Source organism: Xenopus laevis, chromosome 1L (assembly GCF_017654675.1).
Source record: "Xenopus laevis strain J_2021 chromosome 1L, Xenopus_laevis_v10.1, whole genome shotgun sequence".
NCBI lineage: Eukaryota > Metazoa > Chordata > Amphibia > Anura > Pipidae > Xenopus > Xenopus laevis.
This window is the reverse complement of record NC_054371.1, coordinates 156876052-156889877: the sequence shown is the minus strand read 5'-3', so window position 1 is coordinate 156889877 and position 13826 is coordinate 156876052. Positions and strand designations below refer to the sequence as shown.

General features: G+C 40.9%; 1 protein-coding gene across 4 annotated transcripts; it reads right to left on the bottom strand.

Annotated features, from left to right (window-relative positions):
* Positions 1–6982: 6982 nt before the first annotated feature.
* On the bottom strand, positions 6983–13444 carry rasl10a.L (RAS like family 10 member A L homeolog). Of its 4 annotated transcripts, none has more exons than XM_041565815.1 (4): positions 13258–13444; positions 12142–12448; positions 9138–9259; positions 6983–8112 (listed from the first exon to the last, which is right to left on the bottom strand). In XM_041565815.1, the coding sequence occupies exons 2-4, from the start codon at positions 12355–12357 to the stop codon at positions 7851–7853; spliced, it is 600 nt and encodes a 199-aa protein (XP_041421749.1). In that variant the 5' UTR covers positions 12358–12448; positions 13258–13444; the 3' UTR covers positions 6983–7850. The 4 variants fall into 4 exon arrangements, with proteins under 4 accessions (XP_041421749.1, XP_041421753.1, XP_018116028.1 ...); XM_041565819.1 differs by having other exon boundaries at positions 13170–13258; XM_018260539.2 differs by lacking the exon at positions 13258–13444 and adding an exon at positions 13018–13112.
* Positions 13445–13826: the final 382 nt, after the last annotated feature.

Genomic DNA, 13826 nt, shown 5'->3' with positions numbered 1-13826 from the left:
AATATATTTCCACACTCTGCTACATTGTTTCTTGTTATCAGCAACGAAGTGAATATGTCCTGCATACAATGTTTAAAACCTCTAACAAGCGCTTCATTGTGACTTTTACTTAAGCAGGTTAATACCATGGACATAAGTCAATTTGACAAACAAGGAATGCTGATCCAAATGATGCGTTTTTAAACGTCTCCTCCAAGCCTCATTATCTGCATAATCAAAGATTAGCAGTTAAATTATACTTTTAAAAATATGGTGCAAACCATATATGGTGCTATATATACATGAATTGTGGTATAATTAATTGTATTTATTAAATTGATATTTGTATAGCATTTTTCACTGTTTTTGTACTTGGAATTAAAAAACCTCAAAAAATCAAATCAACAATTCTCTGAGTTCTCTGAGGATTTATTAATTTTGATTAATATATTACATGAAGCAATCTACAGTGTGCGGAAAATAAGATCTTTAAAAACTTTTTGTTGTGGTTTCACATTATTTTATCATTGCACTCAATGGGGCAGATTCACTGAACTGGCGAACTGACGCCAGCGAATGCTTCGCCACACTTCACGCCACTTGAAAATTCATACCGCTACACGGTGAAAATTCATACCGCTACACTCATTCACTAAGATGCGTCCTGGGTACCGAATGCTGGCGATTTTTCACTAGCGTTGCTTCAGCAGTGTGAGCGTTTCCAAGCGAAATTACGCTAGCGATTGCTTCTGCCTAGCAAAACTTTGTTAGTCCTCTTACGCTTAGGTCAATTTGAATAGGACGGGTAAATTAAAGTCGTATGGACGTCTTTATTAGAGATGTTGGTGCAAATGCTTGAAGTGGCCACTATTTATTACAAATATCCAAGGAACCTGAATAAAGACAAAAAAGATCCTTTAATGTTACACATGAGCCCACCCTAAAACAAATGTTCCATGCCCCTCAAATGTCTGGGGAAAATGTTGACACAAAAAAGTTTAATAGTTAGGACTTTTGCAGGCAATCCCGCTTAAAAAAAAAGGACAAGTCGCCAGCGTTTTTTACAACTTTAATGCATTTCCGGCACACAGGATATGATGTCACTGACATAAGACTGAGGAAGATGTAGCTTCATTTTAGCAGTTTGCCAGGTCTGAGGTGGTGAAGTCAACTCTGGAGAAAGAGGTAACGTTCAGTAAAATTCGCACTTTACTGAATTTGAGTAACGAGCGAAAAGTCACCTGTCGATAGAGTGAGAACAAATGCTAGCGATGGTCCTGTTTGATAGTTGTAGCCCACACCTGTTAGTAAATTAGAAATGTCCCTGCGGATGGGATTTCTAGCGAAATGTCACTAGCGTTAGCCACTTCGCCCTTTAGTAAATCTGCCCCAATGTCGGTACATACAGTATCCGTGTTGTTAGATATTTTTATATACACCCGTATTAACTCACAGTGCAATAAACCATGCCAGCCAATTACAATATTTTGCTTTTGTTCATTTAACAGCATGAGGCACATAAAGCTAATTACTTATTGGTTGATGTGAATCACTGCACTGGGAGCAAAGCTGCACCACGTTAGCTAATGCAAATATTTTCGGGCTATGACACTATTATAAACTGCACCACATCCAAAACACATCAATAGGAAATTACTGTCACTGCCATGAATAGGCCCACAGGACACAAGTATCACTGATTCACTGACATTAACACTGCAGAGACCTCATGTTCTTTTTCTGAGACCCAAAATTTATAGTGAATAGGGTTTTATATATATTTATATACTTTATATTTAGGTATTTTTTATTCCTGCCTTGTTTACTGAACTTCCAATTTGTTTCCTAATTCTAATATGTTCCCTGAATCATTGTATACATATATATATATATATCATATATATGTGTATATATATATATATATATATATTCTAATTGAGGGATATTAGGGTTAGATGTTGTCATATTTTCAAGCCCAGCAAAGGGAAACAACAATAGGAAAATAAGGATGAAGCCTAAACGGAAAAATACTCACAGACAGCTCACATTTACACCCAAGGATATGTGACGTGTGACAGAACAGGAAGTTCTAGTCATTTCTACACAATATATTAATCTAATCTGCACTTTAGTAAATCGATGACTAACAAGTGTGTGACGATGGAATGTATGGGAGCAGGAAATACACACCTGCCTATGCCGGTGCTAAGTTTTCTTTATAAATAGCACAAAGGCAATGCTGCTGAGTAAAATTATAATTCACGTCCAAAAAGAAAGAAAATATAAGAAAGTGTACCTCCTTTTTGACATGAGTTCATTGAGATGGGCTTATGTAACAAAGGTGCATGTTAAATAACAAAAATAAATAGATATTTTTACTTGCACAGACATACCGAATTCCACAGAATTACAATAGAAACCACAATAGACTGCCTTTTTCCCTTGTCCGTGTTAAAGTGATCAATTCTGGGATTTGAAGTTTTCCAGAGAATCTGTGCACCGCTCATGATAAAGGTCATTTGTGAAGCTAAACAAAGAAATAGCACATTTGTAAATTTATACAGGTTCCTGTGCTGTGATTGGAGTGCAGAGACCTGTGGCTTCCTCCACGAACACAATGTACTGGTGAGGGGCAGGTGGGGGGTACTTAGGCATAAAAGTTAGGGAGCAGCAGGAGCTTGTAACGTGGCCCTATGGCAGGTTAAAAAGACAAGGGCTTGGCTGAGTCTCCTGCTGCTGCACCAGGCCCGGACTGGCAATCGGTGCGTTCTGGCAAATGCCAGAGGGGTTGCTGTAAGGTGTCATAGACAGTCACTATTTGGATGGGCTGTTTGGGCCGCTGTGTGGGCTGATTGGGCCTCTGTTTACCGGAAATGCCAGGGCCTATTTTGACTTTCAGTCCAGACCTGTGCTGCACTCTTCTTCAATCCAGTGCCAGGAACAGAGCACAGCTTCCCTCAGCTGTAAGTTGTTGTTAAGTGAGCACTAAGGGGCGCACTCTTGCACTTGTTCCTCTGGGTTGAGTAAATAACCCCTCATGTCTCCTCCGCTATACAGCAAGCAGAAATTGTTTTCATCCAGTTCAGCAAATGAGGTGTAGGGAGGCAGGCCATTGGTGAGGTGACTTCTTTAGGGAAGGGGTTAGTGGAGGCTGGATGGGGCAGATAGGAGGCATAGTCCCAACTTGCAGAGAGGAATAAGATGGAGGAGACCAGGTCTGGACTGGGATTCAAAATAGGCCCTGGCATTTCAGGTACACAAAGGCCCAAACAGCCTCCCAGCTGCCCAGTAAGTACTGACTGTCTATATCTTACAGCAGCCCTCTGGTATTTGCCAGAACCCATAGATTTTATGGAAAGCAGAGGTACATCAAGAGCCTGAATCAATTACTTAAACATGGAACAAGGTGAGGGGTGGTTGAGTGACTCTGGCAGCCTAAAGGGGTGGGGAAATGGTCCCTGAAAGTCAGAAGCAGAACATCAGGGTTTTCTCTCAGTCTAAGGAATTATTTTGGGCAGTTCAATGTTTTCCCATAAGCCCAACTGGATGAATGTCAATCTCTGTCTCGCGTGACAAGGATTCTGTATATTATTTACTGCAAAAAAAAAAAATGTATATAGTGAACCACCAAGAATAAGCTGTTGCATAGCTCCCAGCATCCTCAGCCACCACAGTTTGTGTGTAGCGGTTTTTCCAAGAGCCGGATCCCTGTCGTTTTCATATTTGGTATTTTCAGCTGACTGCCCTTTTGTGAGGAGATTGTTTAGGCAACCTATAAAAAAGAGAAAAACCACAGTACAGTGGCTTTGGATCACAAGCGATGCTGTGTTTATTTTTCAATGAAAATGCTTTGTGACATTTGTTTCTCTCAGCTCCAAGCCCTTCAGTACCACTGCATATACACTGCATTTATGTACCATTAACTGTTACACAGCCCAACTACCCTTCACACTAACACAAACCCCTTCAAATAATCCTCAGGTACTGAAATATTGATTTTTATTGAAAAATCACTATATTGTATACAGTATATGAAGAAGCTAGATTACTCTCCTGAGCAGATTCCACATTATAGGTTACAGGATGGAAGCCAAGATTCTCTGTTTGTTACAGAGCTGAAGTAGAATGATCTCATAACTGTTCTGCAGGAAATATAGATAAATATATATATAGATTGTTGGCATCACTATATAAGAACAAGATTTAAGTCAGCAGGGACATTTTATGAAGTAATAAGAGAAAGAGAAATGTAAGCAATACAGGCTCAGTGGGAACAATAGGTGGAGTGATTTAGGGGCAGGAGGGGGGAGTGAATAAGCAAACACAGAGCAGATGTTGGAAGTATGGAACATTAGAGAATAATATATATAATGCAATAGTATGGTTTAATACTGTGGGTTTAATACAGGGGCTTTAGGGAATTTGGGAATAGTTTTATGCAGTATTTCTAAGCATTATTATGGAGGCAACATAAAGAAACAGGAATATATAGAAAACACTATCCTTATAGATGGGATATATGACACAAACAAGAACTGTAAAAAAGAGTTATAGGAGGTGCACAGTCATATAACAGGAGGTATATATATATATATATATATATCATAATACATACAAATACACAGCACACAGAATCATCGTGTTGGCACAATAAACAGCTTGGTATACAAAGGTCTGGGTATTATATGGCAAACTGGCCCACTGGCTGATTGATATATTACATTATTTGCCCATCTACATGGATGCCAAATAGCACTGGTCTGTTTGTTTGGCTATTGGCCCAAATGTGTATATCTATACAGGTCTGGGTAAAGTTGTTGTACCGTGTTAGCCAGTCATAGGGCAAAAAAAATAACGAGAAGGTTATTTATTTATTTATTTGTTTGCCCTATACAGGTCTGCTCATACAGGCTGCTCTGCAAAACTCACCCTAACACCCTGACCGTAAAAGCCCAAACTGAGTTAAGCGGGCCATAATAAGCCGCCCACTCGGTCTGTCAGCAGCTTTTATCGGGCCGTGTATGGAGGCCTTTAGCACTAAATCAGCCAATCGATTTGATCAAATCTGTCCATGCATAGTCACTTTAGAAACCTGAATGGCATCTTGCTTGGTGGGTGGCTTTCCCTGCCGGGGGACACTCTTGTGTCATTACTGTGTATCCATTCAGTGTGTATATAGTGCTCACGCCTAATACTATATTGTATATGCTTTCCTACTTCAAGGGACATCATTCTTTCTTTGTCATTGATTATTTAATTCCATGCTGTTTTATTTATTTGTATACCATGTAACCCACCCCTAAGCTTATAAATATTTATATTTCTCAAGAGTTACTTCAGAGAAACAATTACACTTACTGCTTGTTTTGGAAACAATGACACCAGCCCTCTCAGTTTTCTCCATCAAACACATAGACTAACACTGAATTGTCTAAAGATTGTTCCTACCAGTGCTCTTGGGCTACTTAGAGCTTTAAGTGCCTGAAACAGTCCCATGTACCATTTACCATTACCCCTACAGACATCTAGATCAGGGGTGTCCAAACTGTGGCCCGAGGGCCACATGCGGCCCAGGATGCATATGAATGTGGCCCATCTTGAAACACTTGGTTCCCAAAGAATTAGTAGGAGGGGGGACTCCGCCCATTGCCCAGTTAGTAATAATAGTATAATAATACGTATATTTAATATCCAGGTGTCCCATATTCCAGTGTATAGCTCCATCTGGTTATCCAACTGGCATTGTAGTTCTTTTCTGTGTATTTCCTTTACTTTTACAAATTAAATTTGTTTGTGTATTTCATGTGTGGCCCCAGACAATTTTCCTTTTTGCAATGTGGCCCGGCGAGCCAAATGTTTGGACACCCCTGATCTAGATAAATGACATACAAAGCCTAGCTCCTTTTCAGACATGAAAAATACAACTTTTTCACTTTTAAATTTGTGTCTGTTTATATTGTTCAGATGTTAAAAGCCCTTGATGTGAAGTAAAAATGTATAGTATCCATTTAAATGTAACTGCATATTATTGATGGGAGGTTTTGATTTTGAGCAACTTAAAGTGACATAACCTACATCAAGGGGTAAATTAACTAACCTGCGAAAATTAGCCAGCGACGGCTTTGCACTCTACACTTCGCCAGGTGAAAATTCGCTCAGACAACGCTAATTTACTATAATGCAAAGTTGGTTCCAGGGTGCCGAACCTTGGGGAATTTTTGTTAGTGTTAACAAAGCGAACATGCGCTAGCTTTCAATTATGCCTAGTGCAATTTCATTAGAGGTCTTCGCTCAGGCTAATATACATTTAAAGTTGAACAAACGTATATGTTGCAGCAAATACATTACACATGTCCAGGGAACCTTAATAAATAAAATAAATAAATAAAATAGAGTTGTTATAATGCCCTACACATGGGCTGATGGGGCTGTTTGGGCCTCTTTGTTGGCTGATTGGGCCTCCGAGTACCTGAAATGCCAGGGCCTATTTTAATTCTCAGTCCCGACCTGTTTCTGAGCCCCACCTCATCTGTATGTAAAATAGATAGGATCATGGGAAGGAAGCTGTACATTCTTTGAAATATGTATTCTTTGTATCCCAGCATTTTATGTTTGCTGGGGTGCTTGTAACACTGCACAGAGCCGCTGTATGATTCCTCAAGTGCAGCAGCCATATCTTGCTCAGGAAATTGTATGTAATCTAACATCTGAGGCCTCATCTTTGCTTGCCTACCTTCCTGCTACCCCTTTGTTGCCCATTCATCAGCACATGTGTGTTAAGCAACACTCAGAGAAGCTGCTGGCAGCACAGGGAGGTTGGCAGTCAGATTTCTGAGAAATGGGCAGCTGGAACTCATCATCCACATCCTGTGCTTGGGGAATGAACCATTCTCAGCTGTGAAACTGGTAGTAGCTTCCCTTAATTGCCATTAGATATTCCTTTCACACACACACACATATATTGTAAAAAATATTTAAACAAAAAGAGTCCATAACACCAGTGGGGAGATAAATAATAATAATAATTATTATATTGACTTTATAGATGACTGGCTAATAACCAAAATAAGTCATTCTCCAGGATTTGGGGGATACATTGCATAAGGAACAGTATTAATCTTCTTTCTTTTCTTCTTTCTAGTAAGTGTCCTGTGGCATTAGAATGTAGGCATGTGTGGGTTATTGCTGTATTCTCTTACAGAAGTGCAATATTTTCTTGGAATTCTAAACAAATGCATTAAAGAGGATGTTATGGCGAGTGCCTTTTTCGCAACACTCACAAATCTTCTATATCCCCTCAGCTATTTTTGTAAAAGTCACAAACACCAAATACCTGAGTAAATCACAAATAGACTGCCAACAAAAAAGAAAACACACACAGTAAAATCACATTCTCATAGACATAAATAATGAAGAAAAGAACACAACTATAGAGTGCACCTCTACATGATTTGTATCCTTGGGTACTTGGGGGAGGCAGAGAGCTGTGTATATACCCTTGTAAGCCTGTGCTGCAGTCTGTATGTACAATACTCTGTTTATATAGGGGAAGTAACAAAGAATGTCTACTTGTCTAGAAGATGCGTGGTCTCCTGCTGCTGAATAAACTACCTTGGAAATGACATTGCTGCAGTGTGTTCTGTTCCTGAGAGTGTACGTGGAGAAGGCAGAGTGATGCAGTGCCCATATTATAAGTATTTTGTTGGCACTGAGAAGAAATAATGAACTATAAATAGGTTGGTGCAGCACATGAGACAGACTGGAGAGTGAGCCCTAATGTTTATAATTGTGAGAGAGGAGAAAGCCCTTCTGTGTGAGCTGATGTATGATCAGTGTGAATGTGGAGGACTTATTAATAGTGTTTGGCCTGCTCACATGATGCTGCACCGCTCCCTCTGAAGTGCCCCTTGGAGACAAATGCTGGGGCTGGTGCTTCTGCCTCTGGCTGTCACACTGATGAGAAGCTCCTTGAACAGAAGAAGAATGTGCCAGTTGCTTCGGGCAGAGCACTCCAGGTATCCACACTTCCAGCTCTTCTTCACCAGCACAGACAGTACCTGGCGTGGGGCAAAGCGATGCTTCTGCTGGTCTCTCTTATTGCCAACTACTACAATTAAGGGGCTTTTGCTTGTGCTGCAGAGATAATGAAGTGTCAGTTCTACAGTATTTTCCTGCTTTCATCATATAACATGCTGGTGCCTTCCCACCCTACCCCCCAACAGCACCCACCCTTGCCACATGACAAGCACCAGTGTATTGGACTGTCATTCACTCACTGAGCCGCTGCTTCTGATCATTTGTGCAAAGTACACAGAGGATGGAAACAGCAGCAACTGAAGAGAAGCTGTGGCTGGCAGACATGGTGCATCTGCAGGTGGAATTTTCAAAATATATAAGTATCAGTTGAGAACGGCAGGCCGACATACATGTACAGTTTCCTACAATTCTATCTATACATGTGTTATCACCTTAAAGGGGTGGTTCACATTTAGTATGTTATATAAGTATGGCTTATTCTAAGTAACTTTTTAGTTGGCTTTTTTTGATCGTTTTTGAATTATTTGCCGCCTTCTTCTTCTTCTGACTTTTTCCAGCTTTCCAGTGGGGTCACTGACCCCATCTAAAAACAAATGCTCATTAAGGCTACAATTTTTTTTGTTTTTGCTACTTTTTACTACTGGTCTTTCTATTCAGGCCCTCTCCTGTTCATATTCCAGTCTCGTATTCAAATCAATGAACGGGTGCTAGGGTAATTTGCACCCTAGCAACCAGATTGCTGGCATTGCAGCAGAGCTGCTAAATAAAAAGCTAAATAAAGCTAAACAAAACCACAAAACAATAAAAAATGAAAACCTATTGCAAATTGTCTCAGGATATCACTCTGACCAATCCCTTTAAACCTTCACATCCCCTGCCCATACACTCAGTAATGTCCTATCATTCTCAATCATTCAGTCATGCAGATCCCTGTTTGGTTTCAGTGACTTAGTTTATCATCATGCATCATACCACAGGGGAAGTTCTGGCTAGTAGCTACAGGTCATTAGCTCCTTGCATCTTGTCTTTCAAGAGTATGTTTTCCATTAAAAAAGAGTCCATTAAATTCCCAGAAAATAATGTGGCTGGAGCAATAGACAGTTTAGGGTTACAAAACTGACCTGTCCAGGATTTGTTGCCTCAGCACCTTCACATAATGGAAACTCTCAGGACTGCAGATGTCAAAAACCAAGATGAAGGCTCTGCTGTTCCTTAGGCCGCGGAATCGCGGATCCATCCACTCCTGGAAAAGGTACCCCGAAATAAAACTCTGTTTAACGGTATTTGTATTTATACTCTAAGCAAGTATCTGACCACCATTAAAAGGGGGGTGTACACCCAAAAACAGTTTTCGTAGCTTTCCAATATATATTTATATATAGATTCATTAAACTTTGTCATTGGTTTAAAAGTGAATATTTGCCACATTTGCTTAATCTTTTCCCTGTTTCTGACTCTTGAAACAATGTACAAAGAATTCAGTTCTCCGTTAAGTCTCTTATTCGGCTACATTGTTTCACAAACCAGAACCACGAGAGCAGAGTATGTAAACAGCCGGAGCAATGCAATTGCTTTCTGTAGCAATTCCACATAGAAATGACTTTTTGTAAAATTGAAAATAATGTAATGATTGTATATTGGAAAGCTGCTTACAATAAGGTTTTTAGTTATGATGTAAAAATTATTTCTGGGGTGGCGATCCCTCTTTAAAAGGGTTATAAACCCTAAATAATATGTTGCCTAATGAGAGATAATAGATTTCTATACATGTTTCCGGTATAACTGTCTTAGAATTATTTAGTGGTTTTAAATGGAGTATCTGTCTGTCCCTTGCTATTCTCTGCACTACTGTTTCTGACTATACAAACAATGTAGCAGAGGCCAAGTGATTCACAGGCCTGTGAAGAAGCATGCATGGCATTCTGGGTCTTTGCAGGAGGAGTGCTGATTCTGCCTCATTGTTTCAAGAGCCAGAAGCAGCAGTGCAGAAAGGGACAGACAGAACCAGATTTCAATAGCAATTCTATTTAAAACCACTGAAAATGTTTAATGAATTTATATTAGAATTACAGTTTCTATCATTTGGCAAACATTCATTTAAATAAAATACCTTTCTCTTCAGAGGCGGTTAAGGTAACCAGGCAAATGTTATATTACCCTGTGATGTTAAATGTTTCAGTGAAAACCGGTCCTACTGCATTGCTTGCCATTCACTGGGAGCCACGTGTACAAACATTTGCGATCTACTGAGCCAAGCAAATAAACAGCTGCTTAAAGATGTAACTGGGAGATTCCTTAGATATGAACTTTAGCATGACTGGCCTATTCTGATCTTGTGTTCTTTCTCGTTCGCTCTCTCTTGTATGCAGTTACCTGGATCCATGATGTGCAGTCATAAACAGGAGGTGCAGAAGCAACGTCCTTTGTGACCTTGAGTATGGCCTTTATATGATGGTCCTCATAGGAGGACTATAGTTATACAGGAGCAGTGACCAGCTCCATGTTGTAGCTCCCACCCTTCCCAGCTATAGTCAGGTGATCCCACTGGTGTCTAATAAAAGGGCAGCCAAGTTTGGGAGTTTTACTTTGAAAGCAGCTAGTAAATTGCAGGTAAAACTAAGTCCCTTTGTAAAATTTATAATGAAGCAATAGAATTCTTAATGAATCAAATGAAAATTGGGAGATATGGGATGACTTTGACGTAGGTGGCCAGCTTAAATATATTGCAATATATGGACAAACAATCCCTGTTTTGTTTAAAGGGTAAGGCATTTTTCAGTAGCAGTATGCACAAAATGTCTCTGTCTTAAATATATTGATAATGGGTTGAGTGCAGAGGACTCTTGGATTTGACTATATGTATTTTGTGGTCACAGCCTCATTGCACCCCCGCCTAATGGTTTTAAAAATTAGTGGTGAGCACAACTTTACCTTGTTCCTCATAGGAGGACACCTTACTTGGTTCCACTATTCCTGGTTCCCGAAATTTCAATATTTAGTACTATTCCATATTCCCAATAGGGCCCCCTTTGTGTATTCCCTCGGGAACCACAGATTAGATTGTAAGCTTTAGACACTCTGGGCTTTGAAATATATACCATGATGCATTACACTGCAGTAGCAGATGAGAAGCTAGCACTTTACTACAAAGCCAACTGGACCAAAGCAAACTGCTGTAGTTTAATGCACCTGGCGCTGAATCTCCCAGCCAATGTACTTAGTAAACAACAATCTTTGCACAGGGATTTCTATTCATGTATTGTCCAAAAAGGTTATAGACATATGAAAAAGGCTCAGCGTAAACGTAACTGAATAATAATAATTGAATGTAACAAGCCAGCTAAATGGCCAAAAACTAGGTATGTGCCGAATCCTCAAACCCTTTGTGAAAGATTCCCCCGCATATTGAACAGAATCCAAACCCTAATTAACATATGCAAATCAGTGGGGGGAGGGAAAAAGAGAGCTGCGCGCCCTAATAATCTTTTTACTTCCTAGTTTTGTGACAAAAAGTCACATGATTTCAATTATCGCAAAAATTATATTAAATTTCCATTTTTGCAATAGTTCCCCTTTAAGGATTCAGATTCAGTTCGCCAGGCACAAGGATTCGACTAAATCTGAATCCTGCTGGAAAGGGCTGAATACCAAACTAATCTTGGATTTGGTGCACCCCTAGTTAAAACTAAACAATAGTGCCCATTTTTCTGTGTCTTGCCAAGGACAAAATACCCTGGGTTTCCCCTCTACATGCTAAAGGGTGTTTCATATGATACCCACAAAAGAAACACATAACCCCAGCAACAAAATGATTCCCACTGAAATAATTTTCACAAAAACGTCCTATTTTTTGCACTTGACATCCAGTTGCTATTGGAACCTGCATCAATATTGGGGAAAATACTTATTACAGTTGCTATTAATGATGAGATTTCTTGTTAATGTTCTGCTACATTAAATCCCAGCTTATGCCAAATTTGATAAGTGGCCCCAAAACAGAGGAAGACAATGTCTGAAGCCAAGCTGTACGATGTACAATTAGATGTGGGCCAGAGATCTAGTGTCACTATTTACACATTTCTGTGGGTCTAGCAGTGAGCAGCTGTATAAAGCCCAATGTCTTACCTGCCCTGCTGTTCCTGGATACCTGTGCATGTGAGGCACATCCAGAATATGGAGTTCATACAGTCTCCCACTCAGGACCGTAGAGGCTTGGTGCAGTTCTCTGTGTTCTGTCGGGGTATATTCCTCCGGGAACTCCTGGGCCACAAAACGCTGAACAATGGAGGTCTTTCCAACTCCTGGTGCCCCCAGCACCGCCACCTGCACCGTTGACACCATGTCACCTCAGCTTATTAGTCATGTGATCATCAATGGTTCTGTCCACTCTAGGCAGGGTCAGGGGTCAGGGGGCAGGACCATTCTGGCTTCTCTACGTCCAACAATAAAACATGAACATAAGAATACTAGGAATGGAATATTGAAGGGGATGAAATACCTGGAAATGGAAAGGACTGGGAATAATATATGTTGATAATATAACGGCAGGGCCCACTAATATAACACCATGGCATGGTTGTGATGCGTGGGACTGTGAGTGACTAGATCACTAGAGATCATTTGCTCTCTCTCTGTAGGGCTGGGGGAGTGGATGGGGCATTTGCATCTTTGCACAACATGAGTGACAGCAATAAAGACACAGACCCAGTCCCTTTGTGAAGGTCACAGCATTGCAGGCTACAGAAGCAGAAAGTAGTTTAGAGAAAGTCGGGGCTCATTAGCAGCGGTCAGGGCCGCACTACACATGATACAATTGTTGTCAAAAGCCAATTATTTGCCCTGGAACAAGAGCGTCTGTGCCAGGGCGCAACTTAAAGTCACGTGACGGTGACAGAGTATAAATCAAGGAGCCCCCGTTCCATTTAGTAGTAAAGAATTCAGCTCCTTTCTTAGACACAAGGGACCCCCATTCCCCCGAGCGCACAGAGTCGCGGTACTTACCCCATGTGAGCGCTGGCAGGAAGCAGCCGCATATAGAGCGCCTTTAGCACCAAGGAGAGCGCCGCCAGCTGAGCCACAGCTCTGTCCCCTCCCCCTCACCACTGAGCCCAGCGCCATCCCAGCGCACATGCTGCGGAATACAAATCACTTACCGCCCGTCTCCTCCTTCTCAGTCTCAGGTCATTCCAATGACACACAAAAGGCTTTCAGGGTTGCGCCAGTGCTGCACATGATATTTACCTACAGATCTGCTCAGCCTTCTCCTTCATCTGCGCTCGGGCAAAACCATCCCTTGGGGGTGTATAATGTTAGTATAGAGCAGCTATAGGGGAGCAATAAGAGCTGAGGCTTACGCTCTACTATACATTGTCTATAGACACAACAACATCAGCTCAGCACTCAGTGCATTCAGCGTCTCCAACCGTGTCACTGACATCAATAACACAGCTCTCTCTTCCACTATACATCAATGACATATTTAATATACACAGTAAGAAAGCTTTTAGCACTCTCCTGCTCCCCCATATTTACTCTTCCTTCTCCTCTTCCTAACTATGCAATAACTATATAATGAATAGCAGGGCCGATGTTACAAATCACTGGGCCCCCTACAACTAATTTTTAGGGGGCCCCACTCACCCCACCCTCCAAGCCCACAGTTAAAAGACCACACAGACATCAGCGCTAAAAAAGGTAACCCCCCCCCCACACAAGTTATATAAAGCTATTGGGGACCAGGGCCCCGATAAGTTTAAAAAAAAAACATTGGACCCAAAGAATATTTTTTAAAAAAACATTGGGGCCAGGGC